This window comes from Protopterus annectens, chromosome 13.part0 (genome assembly GCF_019279795.1).
Source record: "Protopterus annectens isolate FY-2018-M chromosome 13.part0, PAN1.0, whole genome shotgun sequence".
Taxonomy (NCBI): domain Eukaryota; kingdom Metazoa; phylum Chordata; order Ceratodontiformes; family Protopteridae; genus Protopterus; species Protopterus annectens.
The window spans coordinates 815017767-815036625 of NC_056747.1; the positions used below are offsets into that span (position 1 = coordinate 815017767).

The window sequence follows — 18859 nt, forward strand, 5'->3', positions numbered from 1 at the left end:
CTGCATGCCCCTATCAGACAAAACTGCAGAAGATACTTCAGATTCATAGCTGGTTCAATGCACTACCAATTCTCTGCACTGCCCTTTGGCTTATCTGCTGCGCCCAGGGTCTTCACAAAGTGCCTGGCACCAGTAATTGCATTTTGCAGACAGAAAGGAATTCACATTTATCCATACCTGGACGACTGCCTGATTCAAGCAGAGAGCAAGGGGATTCTTCTAAAGCATCTGGCTTTTGTAAAAAAAAGTTAAGTTGCCTGGGGTACACAGTAAACAAAAAGAAATCAAAACTAGTGCCCTCACAAGAGATTATATTCCTGGGTGCCAGCTTGAACACAGCGGCCCAGATGGCTTATATCACGCCATACAAACAAGGACAACTGACTCAATACTTTCAATTGATGGCAACAGACCCAACTCCCTGCAAGAAAAATTCTGCAGGCCTTGGGTTACATGTCATCCTGCATACTACTAATTCCATATGCCAGACTGCATATGAGGAAACTACAATGGTACCTAAAGAATGTATGGTCTCAACACTGTCAAAGTTTGGAAACAGTTATACCACTAATCCCTTGCCTTCAACAGGAGTTTCAGTGGTGGGCTCAAGCTTGTCACCTCAACAAGGGACAGCCTTTTACACAACCCACAGCCAGGCAAACACTGACAACAGATGCATCGAATTACGCCTGGGGAGCACACATGGCAGGCAAATGTATTCAGGGCACGTGGCCCGCAGAACAAACGCATCTTCACATCAATCAAAAAGAGATGCTAGCTGTACAAAATGCGCTTATAGCTTTCAAGGACCTGCCTGCATCCAGGACAACTACTACTAAAGACAGACAACACCACAGTTATGTGGTACCTAAACATGCAAGGGGGCACTCACTCCTACCCCCTATGCAGACAAGCTATGACCTTATGGGACACAGCTATAAACCTTCAAGTTCATCTGCAGGCGTAATTCCTGCCAGGAGAGAAAAACACACTGGCAGACGACTTAAGCAGAAACATCATGGATCCCCACGAATGGGAGTTGAATCCACAAATATTCAGAATGATAACACAGAAATGGTGGAGCCCGGACATAGATCTGTTTGCATCCCCAATAAACTGCCAGCTACAAAAATTCTGCACAAGGAGTTACCATCCACAAGCATGGAAAGTGGATGCCCTCTCATTCAGCTGGGAGAACCTACAAGTATATGCTTTCCCACCACTACCTCTCCTGCCAAAGGTACTCATAAAAGCCAGGCATGAAAAGCCAAAGGAGATCCTGATTGCACCAGACTGGCCACGCCAGCACTGGTACCCAATCTTAAGGAGCTTAGCACAAGAACCACCCTGGATTTTGCCTCAAATCCCACATCTGCTGACTCAGCACAACAAACCAATGCTATACAGCCAGCTAAAGACCTTACTCCTAGCTGCATGGAAGATTCTTTAGTCAAGCAAGCAATGCCTCTCTCCAAAGCTGTTATAGATGTCATTCTGGAGGCCAGAAGGCCTAGTACCAGGAAAGCCTATTCGAATAAATGGAAGAGATTCTGTGCCTGGAACCAAGCTCACAGCCTTGACCCTCTTGTCCCAAACATTCCTCAGATACTACAATACTTAACTGAGATGCTGGACAAAGGACTCTCCTTCTCATCCATCAAGATCCACGCATCTGCCATCTCTGTTCATTACAACACGGATCCACCAATTTTCTCTAATCCTCTGTTAAAACAGTACCTCAGAGGGGCTAAAAACATAAGACCGCCCCGTAGAGCACCTACTTCAACTTGGGACCTCGACTTTATTTTGGAGAAGCTAACTTTACCTCCTTTTGAGCCAGCCAACATAGCAGAATTAAAATATATCTCTTAGAAAACTGCTCTGCTCCTGGCAATAACATAAGCACGAAAAGTTTCAGAATTACAGGCACTAATGGCGGTGGAACCTTTCCTCATTTTCCACCAGGACAGGGTGTCTTTACAAACTAACCCTACTTTTATGCCAAAGGTGGTATCCAGTGTGGCTCTAAACCAAACTATTCACCTGCCAACCTTTTATCGTAAACCACAGTGTAAAGGGGCAAGACTACTGCACTCTTTGGACATTCACAGGTAGTTACACTTCTGCTTGGACAAAACCAAAGCTTTCAGAAAATCTGAGCAATTATTGGTAGCATATGCTGCAGGAGCACAGGGCAAAAGCCATTTCAAAACAAACCATTTCAAAATGGATTGGACATTGTATACATTTCTGCTACACATACCATGGAAAACCTGTACCTAGCAGCATTAGATCTCACTCCAAAAGGGCAACAGCCACTTCAACTGCCTATCTCAGGGGAGTACCTACCAAGGATATTTTGGAAGTAGCAACTTAGAGTTCTGTACGCAACTTCACCAAGCATTACCATCTGCTTCTATACTCTAAATCCAGAGCTGGCTTCACCACTGCAGTGCTGCAGGGCCTTATAGCCACCCCTAATGCCTTATAGGACCAGCCACTCTTCTTCAGCTTTGGGATTCTACCCAAGTGTAATGACTGCAGCAGTGTAACACGATGAACATAGTACAGTTTTGTACCTACTATAAATGTAGATGTTCAAGTGTAGACACTGCTGCAGTCCAGGTTACCCTCCTTCCTTCCCCTCTTACTGGCTGGTACGTATCTATGTCTTCTACCCTTACTACCTATGGGGAGTATTTACTGGTAGCTGTAATTTGTTTTTTGCATTTTCTTATGTATGTTTTATTAGCAATTGGAATTGCCTACATATTTAGAGGCATCTGACATCCGGGGCAAGAAAAACTGAAGAAAATGGCATCGGCTGCATCTTTTATATACCCCTGTCGCACTGACGTCAGGGAGGAGGAGACAGCAACCAACGCCGGACCAAGACTTTGGAACTCAGACCAACTGGGGAACCGACTGACGGCAGGATAACCCAAGTGTAATGACTGCAGCAGTGTCTACACTCGAACATCTACATTTATGGTAGGTACAAAACTGTACTTTTGATGGTTCCTCCTTGTTTGGTCCCAAGGTGAAAGAAACGCACTGTGTGAGCAGGAAGGAAAGACGCTCTCTGCCGTGGGAGTCCGTTTTACCGTTCCCTCTCGACCATACCCCAAAGGTCAAAGCGGAGGTAAAATGTGGTTCAGAAAGTCTCATAGGGTCTTTCCGGACCCACAGAGTGAATCCTCCTTCAGAGGCAGAGGAGGAGGAAATGGTAGACGTCGCCCTAGAGGCAGTGGCAGTCCGCAGTACTAGCAAGGCCATGATTCCTTTCGAGGGTGGCCTTATCAGCGCTCCTTATGTGGGGCCCGACTGCGTTTCTCTGGGGCCAGTCGGGTTCGCATCTCTTAGTATTTAGAAGCCTGGCTAAATATCACCCAAGACAAGTACACTCGAACATCTACATTTATGGTAAGTGTACACAACTGTACTTCAGTACTACTTGCAAACTATGGATTCTGGCAAGTAAAGACAGACTATCAAAACTCAAGACTTGAGTACATTTAATACTCCACGAGAAGGTACAAATCATGTAAATTTTAGCTTGCTGCTTCGTCAGCACCAGGTATCCAGAGAGATGTTAAAAGGAAGTTGGTCTTTTAGCATGTTAAAACCTAATAGGTGGGGTCAGATGCAAGGAGAGCATGATTGCTTCAGGTTTGAAAAACCATAGAAAGCAACAGGATTTCTATAAAGCAGCCTTGTACCCACCTATATCAGCATCTACTTGGTCTGGCATAAGTCTTTGGCTCCTTGTGCTTAAGACTTGCAAGTAAATGGGGAAAAACTAACTAGAAAAAGGGAATTAGAAAGTAAGTAGCCCAAATTAATGATAGCTAACACTGACCAGTTATGCACCTTGTACAGCTCTGCTTTGGCATTTCTGAATTGGTTCAGTCATTTGTTTCACTATAGTTTTAGAAGTCAAAGTGTTTTTGTCTGTTTGTTTCTTAGCTTTTCTTAAGATTCTGTCCTGGGGCACTATCACTGCTTTGTCCGGAGCTGTGTTCGGTATGCTGTTACTACAATTCTCTTGAGATGTGATTAATTGTTCTGATTTATCCATTTATCCATCCACATCCCATTTTTGCACATGGGGGCAGGGTGTCAGCTCACCAGTGACTGTCTCTAGAGGCAAGCTTTACACTGGTGGCTAGCCCTGCCACATTACTTCTTCCACTCTACACACAGGTACGCACTTTCACATCTGTGGTCAGTTTAATGTGTCCAATCCATATCTTTACAATGTGGGAGGAAACTGGAGCACCAAGAGAGAACCCACACGAACACAGGGAGGACATGCAGACTCCACACAGAAGATACCCCAACTGAGAATCGACCGGGGAACCTCTTGCTGCAAGATGACATTATCCTCTGTCTCTCAAAACAAAAGTTCTTTTAAGTTTCTATAAAACAAAAGCTGTGCTTTTTAGCTGTAATGCTAGATGCTAAACTTAATGTCATTCCCAGGTCATGCTTTGTGCTTTCATTTCCAGGAATCAAGTGACATTTTTTTCTGTTTTAATTGATTTTTTTTTATACACTATTTGATCATGTCTTTTCCAGAATCTCCTTTCAGTTAGTTTTGTACCCCGTTTCAAATATTCTCACATATATTCTCACATATAATGTGTATATTGCTTTGAAAATGGCTGTTACACAAAATATACTTTTCCTGTAGTTTCCTCAATTTCCTGTGCCCATTTCCAAGGTTTGACTGACAAGCCATGTTATTTTAAAGTCGTACATCCACTTAGGAAGCATTATTTATTCAAAAATAAATCGCCGTCAACACACCACTTGTAATGTTTTCTAAACCAGTGGTGCACAACCTTTTTGTGAGGAGGGCCACTGCACAAGTTCTTAATACATCTGCGGGCCACCTCAAAACAGTCATTACAAGTTAAAAATAGGTAGAGGTGACTGGCATTACTTAAGACAGCAGTCATGAAATTGCCTGTTTTCTACATCAGCTTTTGTGTTTAACTTTGTTTTGGCTTGCAGCCATGACTTATTACAAACTCTTGCAGAAAGTTACTACTGTTTACAGACTACAAGTTATAAACAACAAAGTATAGTTACTTCAGCAGCTAAAATTAGAGTTGTGCGCGACTGTAGTCAATTAGGTAAATAAGCACGTGCTGGAAAGTTTGCGTGACTGGAGTAAGGCATAACATTTTTTCACTTTTTTTTTTTTTTAGTTACTCTGTGGGGGCCGGATGGTGTTGCGTCATGGGCCAGATTTGGCCCCGGGACTGGACATTGTGCACCACTGTCCTAAACTTTGTAGATAATGGCTTTCTTTTCATGCCACTCTGAGCTCCTTTGCTTTCTCTCTCTCTGATGTAAATAATACATATGTGACATTATCTGTTCTTGGGCATAAGTAATGGAATTCTATTCATGTATTAATTTGCATGTTGGAATACACTTTGTGATTAACACTGTGCTTGAATGAGTTACAAACACATTACCTTAGTTGTGCATATGTAGTGTCTGTACAAGCTGGAATGTGCATATGTAGTGTCTGTATAAGCTGGAATGTTGATATTTTTTCTGTGAGTTATGTTCAGTGACAATCTAATTGAAATTTACAACCTTCCTCCTTTATGTGAATTAAGAGCTCTTTGAGGAAAGTTGTTCATCGTTCAATCAGTACTTGGGGCTGTTTTACTCTTACCATGTTGTCTAGAGCTTCAAACACAGACTACAATCAGCACTTCTGATTGAGGTGCTGAATTTATGGCATTTAGTGCAGTTTTACTTGATAATTTAAAAACAAAAATTTTTATAGGTATTTTTGCTGGCGTTAGGTGATCACTGTGTGAGCTGCCAGCACAGAGGGGTTTTGCACCTTACAAGTGCCTGCAGGCATATATGAGTTAAGTGTTTAGTGAAAACTGTCCCAAACTGTGTTTTTTTCTGTTGTACATGAGAATTATTAATTAAGTTCACTACTGTTTGCTTTTGTTATTACTGTATGCAGTGGTTGTAGTTTTAAATTTGCTTACTGCTACTGTTTTTTTGTAGTCTTGCATTGTTTTGTATGATGTTCATCGTGTTACACTGCTGCAGTCATCACACTTGGGTTATCCTGCCGTAAGGCGGTCCCGCAGTCGGCCAGAGTTCCAAAGTCTTGGTCCGGCGTCTGTTGCTGTCGCTTCTTCCCTGACGTTAGTGCACCAGGGGTATATAATATGCATCCGACGCCATTTTCTCCAGTCTTTCTTGCCGCGCAGTTCCTGAAGCAGAAGCAGTAGCAGTTCGCAAGTGCCGGTCGGCCGACTCCTGAGATTTTCGAAGTTGAATTTCAGATTCGAAGTCTTCAATAAAGCTAAGTACCCCATTGGGGAAACCTTTTTCTTGCCTCAGACCGAGGTCAGAAAAATTTAATAATTGTATTTCTTGTGGGAAGCATATACCTCATAAGAACTTCCACTCTTACTGTATTCCATGCCTAGGCCCTGATCACGACGTCACTAGTTGTCGGTTTTGTGCTAAATTCAACAAACACACTATAAAAAGACGTTTTGACTTTGCTTTACACTACTTTGGCCGAAGGTTCAATTATAACATGCCGTCGGATCAGCCGACAACCTCAGTACCGAAAAAACGCAAAGACAAGGATAAAGACAGGCATCTGAGGTCCAAAACCGACGACGAAACCTCTTCTAGGCGAGTCGCCGGTTCTCAGTGAGGCGCTTTCGCAGCCCCTAGCACCAGCTACCTCATTGCCACAGGCCACTTCCGACTCCCACGCGGAGACATCTACGCCTGTGGAAACTCAAGGTATTGGGCCTATGGAAACTAATCCCTCAGATGGGTCTGGAGCAGCTGAGCAGGCATCGGCTTCTGAGGGTGTTTTCAGACCTTCACAACTTACCATTAAAACAACAGCCAAGACAAAGGTACCATTAAAGACAAAGAAACAAGTACAGCATTCTCCTGGACAGTCCTCCATGCCTAAGAAACAGATGCTTAAAATGGCCGAAGACCTCATTACTCTTATCAGGGGCTCCCATCCCCCTCCTGAGAAAAGGCCTAGGCAGGACACAGACTATGACTCCTGTGATCAGGTTTCCATTTCCGCTGGTTCCTCTTCAGACCAGGGATACTCTTTACCCCCCTATGAGGACTCTGATGCTGAGGAATCTATCCCTTCAGCCTCTCCTCGGGAGGATTACTCTTTTGAGGAAACTTTACATACCATGAGGGAACATTTCCATTGGGAAAGTCAGGATTACTCAGAATCCAAGAAAAGGCTCAGGGATTTCCTCAGCACAGGCCCCTGGCTGTTCCGCCTGTGCTAGACATTGTGGATGATGTGTTCTCTGAATCCAGCTTATCTCCTGACTCTTTGCCCCCTGCTCCAGCCAAGCCAGATAGGTATTATAGAGTCCCTGACTCTCACAAGTTTCTTTACAAAAACCCTTCTGCTGATCCAGAAACTATTTCCCAGGGTCCAAAAGGAGTTAAGGCTTCCATTGCAAAAAATCCAGTACCCTCTGACAGAAGTTCCAGAGCTTTGGATAGATGGGGGAAGAAAGTATACACGTCTGCAACTTTAGCAGTAAGAGCTTTAAATTGCCAGTTTCACATGCTTAAGTACCAACAATATTTAATGGCTCAGTTAAAACAGAAAATGCTTGCTAGCTCAGAAGCTCCTGATTGTAAAGAAATGCAGGATTTATTGCATGCAGTTGAATAGATGGGAAGACATACTCTGCAATGTGGTTTTGATTCTTTAGAGGCCTCTTGTAGAGCCGCAGTTACAGGTTCTGTTATTCGAAGACATGCTTGGTTAAAAGAACAGAGTTTACCTGATCATGTTAAGGCAAAATTTTTGGATGCTCCTTTACAGCATGATACCTTGTCTGGTGTTGAGGCAGAAGAGGTGTTAAAGAAAATGGAGGATAAAGCTAAATCTATTCAAACAGTCAAGGATTTCTTACAGGTACAGCCACCTCAGTTTAGCAGAAATTGGCCAACAAAAAATTGGTCCTTCCCAGTGTCAGACAGGCCACAGAGAGGCAGATCTCAACCCCAGGGCTCAAACAGACAACAACAGTGGGGCACCTCAACCCCAAAAGGAGGTGAGGACAAGTCTCAACCTTACAGGAAACAGTCACAATGACTTTCCTTTGCGTACGCCAAGCACGTCCCTTTTGGAAGCCCCCTTAGGGGGAAAACTAGCACTTTTTTCTCAAAACTGGCAAGCAATCACCCAAGACAAATGGGTCCTGAATATTGTCTCTCAAGGTTACAGATTCCACTTTCATACTTTACCAAAGCTAAAATGAATGCCAGACCTGCCACAAAATCAATGGGCAGAGGCACAAAAACAAATTTCAGCCCTCATGGACATGAGAGCTATACAAAAAGTACCACAACAAGAACAAGGACAAGGATTTTACTCAAGACTCTTCCTGGTCCCCAGAAAGGACAAAGCCTGAAGGCCCATACTGGACCTTTCAATTCTGAATACTTACCTGGATGTTCCGAAATTCAAAATGTTGACATTACAGCAGCTTCTACCCATGCTGGGCAAGAAGGCCTGGCTTGTTACTCTGGACCTCAGAGACATACCTGCATGTCCCTATCAGACAAAATTGCAGAAGATACCTCAGATTCAAAGCTGGTTCCATGCACTACCAATTCTCTGCACTGCCCTTTGGCTCATCTATTGCGCCCAGGGTCTTCACAAAGTGCCTGGCACCAGTAATTGCATTTTGCAGACAAAAAGGAATTCAGATATATCCATACCTGGATGACTTACTCATTCAAGCAGAGACAAAGGACATTCTTCTACAGCATCTGGCATTTGTGAAAAAGTTGCTAATTTCTCTAGGGTACACAATAAACGAAAAGAAGTCAAAACTAGTGCCCTCGCAACAGATTACATTCCTGGGTGCCAGCTTAAATATAATGGCCCAGATGGCTTACCTCATGCCAGACAAACAAGTTCAACTAACTCAATATTTTCAACTACTGGCAAAAATGTCCCATCTCCCAGCAAGAAAAATTCTGCAGGCCCTGGGATTCATGGCATCCTGCATACTATTAATACCGTATGCCAGACTGCATATGAGGAAATTACAATGGTACCTAAAAAGTGTTTGGACTCAACACTCTCACAGTCTAGAAGCAGTAATTCGAATGATTCCCTGCCTACAACAGGAATTTCGATGGTGGGCACAGGCATGTCGCCAAAACAAGGGTCAGCCTTTTACCCAACCCACAGCCAGGCAAACTCTAACAACAGATGCATCGGATTACGCCTGGGGGAGCACACATGGCAGGAAAATGCATTCAGGGCAAGTGGACCACGGACCAGATGCATCTTCACATCAAGCAAAAAGAGATGTTGGCTGTTCAAAATGCCCTAACAGCTTTCAAGGACCTTCTACATCCAGGACAACTATTACTAAAGACAGACAACACTACAGTAATGTGGTACATAAACAAACAAGGGGGCACTCATTCTTACCCCCTATGCAGGCAAGCCATGACCTTGTGGAACACAGCTCTAAGGTACCAAGTTCACCTGCAAGCACAATTCCTACCAGGAAAGAAAAATACTCTGGCAGACGACCTAAGCAGAAATATCATGGACCCTCACGAATGGAAATTGAATCCACAAATCTTCAGCATGATAACACAAAAATGGGGATGCCCAGACATAGATCTTTTTGCCTCCCCTCTGAATTGCCAACTACAAAAATTCTGCACAAGGACTTATCACAAACAAGCATGGAAAGTGGATGCTCTTCTGTTCAGCATGAAAAACCTAAAAGTCTATGCCTTCCCACCACTGCCTCTCCTTTCAAAGGTACTCCTAAAAACCAGACAAGAAAAACCACAGATGATCCTGATTGCTCCAGACTGGCCACGCCGGCACTGGTACCCTATCTTAAGGAACTTGGCTCAGGGCCCACCATGGATTCTACCCCAAATTCCACACCTTCTGACTCAACAAAACAGTCAGATCCTGCACGGTCAGCTCAAAACCCTAAACCTGGCTGTATGGCAGATACTTTACTCAAACAGGCAACACCTCTCTCTAAAGCTGTTATGAATGTCATTTTGGAGGCCAGGAGGCCTAGCACCAGGAAAGCTTACTCAGAAAAATGGAAGAGATTCTGCGCCTGCAGCCAGACTCACAGCCTTGACCCTCTTGTTCCAAACATTCCTCAGATTTTACAATACTTAACTGAGATGCTGGACAGAGGCCTATCCTTTTCATTAATCAAGGTCCACACCTCTGCCATTTCTGCACATGAAAACACGGATCCTCCTTTATTCTCTCATCCCTTGCTAAAGCAGTACCTCAGAGGGGCTAAAAACATAAGACCGCCCCGGAGAGCACCAACACCAACTTGGGACCTCAATTTCGTTTTGGAAAAACTGACCCTACCACCTTTTGAGCCAGCCAATACAGCTGATCTAAAATTTTTATCATGAAAAACAGCCCTGCTTCTGGCAGTAACTTCAGCACGAAGAGTCTCAGAGCTACAGGCATTATGGCAGTGGAACCTTTTATAATTTTTCATCAGGACAGGGTATCTTTAAGGACAAACCCTACCTTCATGCCAAAGGTGGTATCTAGTGTGGCTCTTAACCAAACCATCCATTTGCCTACTTTTTATCCAAACCCCCAAAATAAAGGGGAGAAACTTCTGCATTCTTTGGACATACACAGGCAGCTGCGCTTCTACTTGGACTAAACAAAAGCTATCAGGAAAACTGATCAACTCTTTGTAGCATATGCTGTGCAGGATCACAAGGCAAGGCTATCTCAAAGTAGACTATATCCAAATGGATAGGACACTGCATTCGGTACTGCTACACAAAGCATGGGAAATCAGTCCCTAATAACATTAAGCCTCATTCCACCAGAGCAACAGCCTTTCTCAGAGGAGTACCTACCAAGGACATTTTGGAGCCAGCAACTTGGAGTTCAGTGCACACCTTCACCAAGCATTACCACCTGCCTCTTTACTCTAAATCCAGAGCAGGATTTGCCACTGCAGTTCTGCAGGGCCTCTTGGCCAATCCTAACTCTTTATAGACCAGTCACCCAACCTTAGCTTTGGGATTCAACCCAAGTATGATGACTGCAGCAGTGTAACACAATGAACATAGTACAGTTTTGTACGTACCATAAATGTAGATGTTCGAGTGTTCACACTGCTGCAGTCCAGGTTACCCTCCTTCCATCCCCTCTGAACTAGCTGGACTTATCTATACCCTTCTATCCTATACAATGTTTGGGGTGTATTTGCTGGTAACTGAAGGTATTGCTTTTAGTTTACATGTATATTTTTGATTAGCAATATGTATTGCATACCCACTTGGGGGCACCTGACATCTGGGGCAACAAAAACTGAAGAAAATGGCGTTGGATGCATATTATATACCCCTGGCGTCTGACATCAGGGAAGAAGTGACAGCAACCGATGCCGGACCAAGACTTTGGAACTCTGGCCAACTGCGGGACCGCCTGACGGCAGGATAACCCAAGTGTGATGACTGCAGCAGTGTGAACACTCGAACATCTACATTTATGGTAGGTACGAAACTGTACTTTCTTGCCCTTAGATTGTGACTGAAAGCAACTGGTTTTGATCATTTCACTTGTCTGGCTAATTGATGATTAAACAGAAAACAAATGATTAAAATGGCTGTTTGGATTTTTTGCTAACAAGAGGCTTAAAGCCCCAGAGACCTTTTGCCCTGATGATGAAGTATCAGCAACAGAAATGGGAAATAATGTGATAGCAGTTTTCTCACATGGCCTTTAAAGTAAGTATTCTGAAAGTGCAGCAGGAGTGTTTTAATAGGATACTGCAGAATAAAATAGAGGTGCATCATTTTTTAAAGCCATTCTTCTGAATGATGTTTCTGAGACTGTTCATCTTGACCCCGTATCAGTGAAGATCTGACAGTGATAAAGCCATTTTACAGGAGCGCTGTAAAAGAAATGCAGGGTCTACATCAGAAGCCATAGTCAGAGAAGGAATAAAAAGAATTGGAAACAGATATGCAGGCTGTTTCCCAAAGAACTGTAAAGTAAGAGAAATGCAGATGGTTTCCCTAAGAACTATAAAGTAAAAAAGTGTAAAATTTTCAGAAGAAATGAGCAAGAACCAAAGATGTTACAGGTTGAAAACAAGAAAGTAAAGGGGTGATGTGAAGAGGCTTTTTATCAAAGAAGAATTATGGTAAATACCTAGAATTGACTTTTTGAGAACACTGTGAAGTTAGAAGCAGTTTGGCAGTTGCTTTTGTGACAAGCATATAGGTGTTCTTGTGGAAGTGAGTATGGGGTTGTATGTTAAGACTGTGTAGCTTACTCATACTATAACAAATAAGAGTAGTAACCGAAACAAAATGATTATTGATGGAAGTGTTTCACTGTTTATATCCTTTTGCTACAGAGTTCGGAGAAAGAAGGGGTCAGTTCGTCGACTAGGCCTGCAGAAGCTGTGGGAGTGGTGTTTGGGACTGGTACAGATGACATCATTGCCTTGGCGAGTTGTCATAGGTCGATTAGGGAGAATTGGACATGGAGAGCTGAAAGGTATTTTAATACTGACTACAATGAGTAAAATAAAACTTCTGTTTTCATAGGGCTAAAAGTGGCGTGTGCTGATTTCCTGAAATGTTATGCCTTGTGAAATGTTGACTCTGCATTTGTTGATACTCTGTGTTAAGCTTCTTTAGGGTTCCCAGTGTGAGGGACATGAATGTGAAAGTTGTTTTTGATGAAGAGCAGAATAGCATTCGGAAAGATTTTTCAAAGTTTATCACCTCTACAGGGGATTTTATTGTCTGCACTCACAAACTTGAAACTAACTGTTAAAGTACACCTCAAAGGAGAGATTTTCCCGTGCAGTGCAGCTTTGTTGCGCTTTATCATCAGGCCCCTGATGTGAACTTGCTTGTTTGCTTCATGACTGGCTGTCTACTTTGAGAAACAAGTCATCATCTATCCAGCCGTGAGGGGTTTTGTGTTTCTTCATAGGATCATGGGAAGTTACTAGCCTACTGGCCCTGAGGCCCTTATAAGCCTAGCCAAGAGTTTAACCCATGTATAAACAAATCAGTAGCCGATACCCCTGTCCAGCAGGGACATGGGTAGAATCCCAGGGATGTATTTTCTATTTCCCATCCAGTTATCCGGGTTGTGCTTAAAAAGGGATAAAGAGGTACTCTGCTTGACATGGAGAGGGAGTCTATTCCACAGATGGGGGGAGTCTCTGGGACACATCTGTCCTGCCGAAATCTGTTCTTGGCCTTTCCTGCGGTGACTGGTGTATGTGCTGATAGAGACAAGAGTCCGCTATATCTTCCCCGTGTGTGTGTTCCTGCACACTGTCCATAAAAGGTACCCTTTGCACCCATCTTGGAAGAGATAAGAACATATTCCCAGCCTGGGTCATATGACATACATCTCCCTCCATAGGTAATAGTAGTACAGTGAGCTAGTCTTCCGCACCCCATGATTGGTAAGTTTGTTTCGGCTTGCTCACATTCACCCTCCTTTCCACCATCCTCCTCTTCCAGTTCACTAATTGATTAATTATAGGATTTCTTGGTAACTATCTCTACTTTATCCATATTTGCCATGGAACCATTCACTCAGAATAGAAGCTTGATTAATCACATTATTCAGTGACATATGTTTGTTACATTTGTCACACTTTTAACTACCTTTTTGAGGGAAGTGATATTTTTTTCCAGTCTAAGAGGTTAGCTTTGCTATTTAAAATTGGCAAAAAAGTAAAGCAAGTAGCCGATGTCCTGCAGCCCAAAGTCACTTACAAGTGCAGTACGTATTGTACTTGAACATTCAAATGTGAATGAATTTGAATCTTGCCTTTCTGTGAGGATTCCTTTCCCAAAGCAGCTACATTGTAACATCTAGCTTCTACCTACTCAGTATCTTAGTCACTTCTTGAGAATTCCATAATAAGTCTATATGTCGGGGTTGGAGTCACTTGAATCCATTTTCTAGTCTGTAAGGTATGCTTGGGTTATTAGTCTCCTCAAAGGGGGGGCAGTTATGGCTGAGCTTTTTCTAGAACATTGCTGTGTAGTGCTTGTACTCCAGGATGGGTTAGACTGGTCTTAACTCTTAGTATAGTCTAACCCACCACTATGGGGCTAGACCGAGATCTCTTGGTCAGTCTTCATAGTAGGCCTGTGTTTATTTCTGAGAGAAGTGAAAACAGATTTTTTTTTTTCTGGAAGAGCAGTACAGGTAAAATGCATTTAGTATAAAATCCTTCTAACACTTCTGTTTTAGTAGTATGCTGAAGCATTTCACTGGTGCAGCTGATATATATATATATATATATATATATATATATATATATATATATATATATATATATATATATACACACATATATCTATATGTCCAACTTAACTTTTGGTCACAGCTCGCTAGTTTTTCAGATATATATTGTAATTTTGTCAAAGTTATTTTGTATTGTTAGTGTGGAAATTGTAGATGTCCTTCTATTCATCTGCTGCTGTATTCATAACACAAGGGAAGTCTGCATCTGGTCGACTCTCGTACGTTTGGCCATTTTACAAAAGATAGATGCTACTTCTAGGGTGTGTGTGTGATGTCCAGCGTCTCTCTCTGTGGGCATCTGCCATAAACAGACGTCAAAGTGCAAAACTGACATCAGCACTCACCTTCCTCAGAACGTTTCTGCCGCCTGTGTGACTGCCAGTTCCAGTCGTCGTTCCTTTGGAAAAGTGATCCTGTGTGAAGCGGTCATCTTTTCTAACTTCAGATAAGTATCCCATAGGGAATTTTGATTATCCTTTGCTACTGCTGTGGGGTTTTTCATGTCAGGTAGATAGGGCAAGTGTAGGTGTGGAAGGCAAATTCCACATAAAGATACACACAAGCTCTGCCAGTTTTCCTTAGGCCAGGAACACGACCACACTACTTGTAGTATTTGTCCGGCCTTTGTTCCCAAAACCCTCAGGAGTCGTTTAGCTGCCTTAAAACTGTATTTAGAGAACCAGCGTCTAAAGTGTTTTGCCAAAGCGATGGGTCCAACATTGGGCCCCTCTCATGAGCCACCAGTTAAAAAGGCAAAAAAGTCTAGCCCTGAACTGACTGTTGTGCGCCCTCTTTCCATCTGTATCTCTAGAATCCGATGAAAGCTTGGAGTCCAAGCCAGAACTCTCGGACCTTCCTGTGGTGGGCACCCAGTTGGAAGCCATTAAAGAAACCAAGGACGTGTCCCAGAGGGAATTGCAGGTGTCCGAATCGGTCACAGATGGGGAACCTAGACTTATCATATCAGAGGGTCCACGTGGAGTCTCTCAAATTGTGGTCTATGAGGATGTTAGCTTTGATATTGAGTGCCATCCGGCAACCGACCCTCCAACTCTTCACTGGATGTCCAATACCTCGAAATTGGAGTCCCATAAAAAGAAGCAAAAAACTAAACATCTTGCTCCTTTGCCAATGTCTGCCACCTCCGAACAACTTCCTGACTGTCAGGACTTCACCCACGGCCTTTTGAATGCCTTCTTCACCCTACTCCAGGCCCCTACCCCAGTTCAGGCTCCTGCTGCATCTACAGAGCTGTGGACGAGGGTAAGGTGGTCCACACAGCCTATCTGGACCTCGCCAAGGCCTTAAACACCATCCCCCACTCTGAAATCATAGATAAACTTACTAAGCTGGGCATAAATCCCTACGTCACTCGATGAGTTGCCAACTGGCTTACTAACAGAACCCAGGCTGTAAAAGTAGCCAACTCCAAATCCAGGTCCAGACAAGTGACAAGTGGAGTACCTCAGGGATCAGTCCTGGGACCTCTCTTGTTTGGCATCTACTTCTCTAAAGTACAGGCCAACACTAAGGGACTCTGGCTAACAAAGTTTGCAGATGACTGCAAACTGGGAGCCATTATTGAATCCCCAAATGATGTGGATATTCTACAAAAGGGCCTTACAGAAACAGATGCCTGGTGCCAGAGCCATGGGCTCAAGCTTGATGCCAAGAAATGTATAGTTATCCCCTTTGGAAAAAAACATGTACCCATGAACTATCACATAGGTGGCAGGACACTAAACATCAAAAGTGTGATGAGAGACTTAGGGACACAAGTGGACAGTGGTCTCACTTTCGATAACCACATCGCCACAACAGTCAGGAAATCCTTCTATGTGGCACACCTCATCACTAAGGGCTTTTCTTCCAGAAAAAAGGAGGTCATTGTCCCACTGTACTCATCCCTCATTAGACCCATTATAGAGTATAATGCCCCATTTGGTATGTACCTCACAAGACATCTGCAACAGCTGGAAAGGCCACAGAAATACCTCACTAAAAGAATCACAGGCCTAAAGCAAATGCCATATACCTCACAAATTGCTTCCCCTCTGGGGTACGCTTCCCCAGAGGAGGGGTCTAATGGTGCAGACTCCCCAGGAGAAGTTATCACCTTTGGGAAAACCATTGCTCAAATGAAAGAATTCTTTAAGTGGCACAGCAGTCAGGTTACAGAAACCCAGAAGAGATATTATGAATTCCTGCAAATGCAGTCTCCCAACCAGTCTGCTGTTCCTCCATTACACACTGCCTTCTTGGATGAATTCCTGGCTGCCTCCAAAAATCCTGATTCACAACCTCCTGCACCCAAATGCCCAGACAGGTTTTATAACGTCACTGAGGATGCTAAATTCTTGTACAAGGCACCCTCTGCAGACCCTTCAGTCATTGCTGTGGCTATAGATAAAACTGCTAAGCTACTCCCTTCGACCCCCCTCCTGCCCTCTGACAAGGAGAGCAGCATATGGAAAAAGGTCTACACTTCTGCTACCCTAACAGTTAGAGCAATTAACTATCAAACCCACATGGCCAAATATTCCCTGGCTGTGCTAGCTAATGTGACTAAACAACTAGAGGACCTCCCCGACTCCCCAGCCATGGCTAAAATATATCTCCCCTGTTGAATTCTTGCACTCAGGTGACCAAGCACTCTAAGTGCAGTTATTATGCGGTAGAGACCTTAGATTGCATCCTCTCCCTGATGACATTGAGTCTAAACTCTTGGATGCACCCTACACAATAAAGATTTATTTGGTTCAGTGGCTGCTGACCTTTTTAAGGGCCTCAGAACGAGGGGCAAGGAGCTACAGGATCGGAGACACATTTTTGTTTCTCCAATCCCACGCTTTCAAATAAATTACCCTACCAAAACCACCTTTGTGAGAAGGCCTGCCAGACAGGTTTCAGCCAAACGCAAGGAGGACTCCGGGAAACAGGCCTCAGCCAGACCTGCTCCCTGTACTCCTGCCACCAAACAGCCCTTTCAGGGTAAGCCTGGTAGCCTGTGACTACCAGGCACTGGATCCAAACACCCCACTTTCCATGCATCTCTCCATCTCCCTACCTGCTTGGAATCAGGTTACCCAGGACTCTTGGGTCCTGTCTATAAATAAAACAGGACTACTTCATGAGTTGAGAGACCAAGCATAGTCCCAAAGGCATTCCTCAACCCCCTCGAGAACAACTGCTTTCCTTCCCCTTAGTTCTTCAGGAACTCCTATTTCAAAAAAACATTCAAGAAGTCCCCTGTACATGCAAGGGAAAGGGATTTTACTCCAGGATGTTCTTAATTCCCGGGAAAGAAGGTCCATGGAGACCAATACTGGATTTGACCCATCTCAGCACCTTCCTTCCTTTCACATGCTCACTGGTCCTACCCTACTCCCCTCTGATCCTACCCCAGTCCTTCATTTTATCCTTGGATGTCAAATATGCATACTTACACATTCCAATCCATCCCCTCTTCAGGAAATTCCTCTGCTTCAGTGGGTTCTGCACAATATCAGCTCTGAGCTTTGCCATTTGGTCTCTCTACGGCCCCAAGAGTGTTTACAAAATGCCTGGCACCAGTCATGGCCTTTGCCAGGGCAAAGGGAATCCAACTGTGCCCCTACCTAGACAACATCCTGATGCAGGCCCCATCAGTCCCTTTGGTTCTACAACATCTAGACTTTACAATTTCCATCTTGCAAAGTCTGGGATTCACTATAAATCTCAAAAAATCACCCCCTGATTTTTTCAGTGTCATATGTTCCTGGGATGCAGGATCCTAACAGAAAAAAATGATGGCCTGTCTTTCCCCAGAAAAAAATATTGTTCATCACTATGTCAAGGAATTACTCCCTCTAAAAGCCATATAATCCAGGGAGTTCCTCAGGCTCTTTGGATTCATGGCCTCCACAATCCCCGTGGTTCCCCAGGCAAAAGTTCACATGAGAAAGTTCCAATGGTACCTGAGAACAGTCTGGAAACAACATTTGCACCCCCTGGAGTGCATGATTCCAATGCCCCCATGCCTTTTCAGGGAATTAAACTGGTGGGTAGCTCAGATAAATGCCAACCCAGGTTTGCCCCTGCAACCCCTGCCCCTCAAACAAGACCTCTTCACAGACGCCGTAGACACAGGTTGGGGAGCAACCTTAGGAAAATGGAGAGTGAGAAACTCATGGACCTTCACTCAACAGAAAGAATGCATCAATATCAAGATAATGAAAGCCCTGGTATTAGCCCTAAACATTTTCAAGGATCTTCTCCTTCTGGGCACACTGAGGTGGTACACAGACAATATCACAGTGCTGTGGTACATCAACAAACAGGGGGTGGGAGGGCAAGGTCCTACCTCCTGTGCAGGTTAGCCCTGCAGGCATGGGAAATCGCCCTGGACAAGACTAGTCAACATTCGAGCTGTCTACATTCCCTAATCAGACAGTGTGATGGCAGATGCTCTAAACTGGACCATGACTGTATCTCACGAATGTATGC

At 43.8% G+C, this 18859-nt stretch overlaps 1 protein-coding gene across 1 annotated transcript in view; it reads left to right on the forward strand.

Annotated features, from left to right (window-relative positions):
* Positions 1 to 18859, forward strand: part of MED13 (mediator complex subunit 13) — a 3555174-nt gene that overhangs the window by 2891740 nt on the left and 644575 nt on the right. The window contains exon 24 of the mRNA XM_044054535.1: positions 12450 to 12592. Within this exon, the coding sequence (XP_043910470.1) occupies positions 12450 to 12592 (143 nt within the window). The remainder of the gene's footprint in view (positions 1 to 12449; positions 12593 to 18859) is intronic.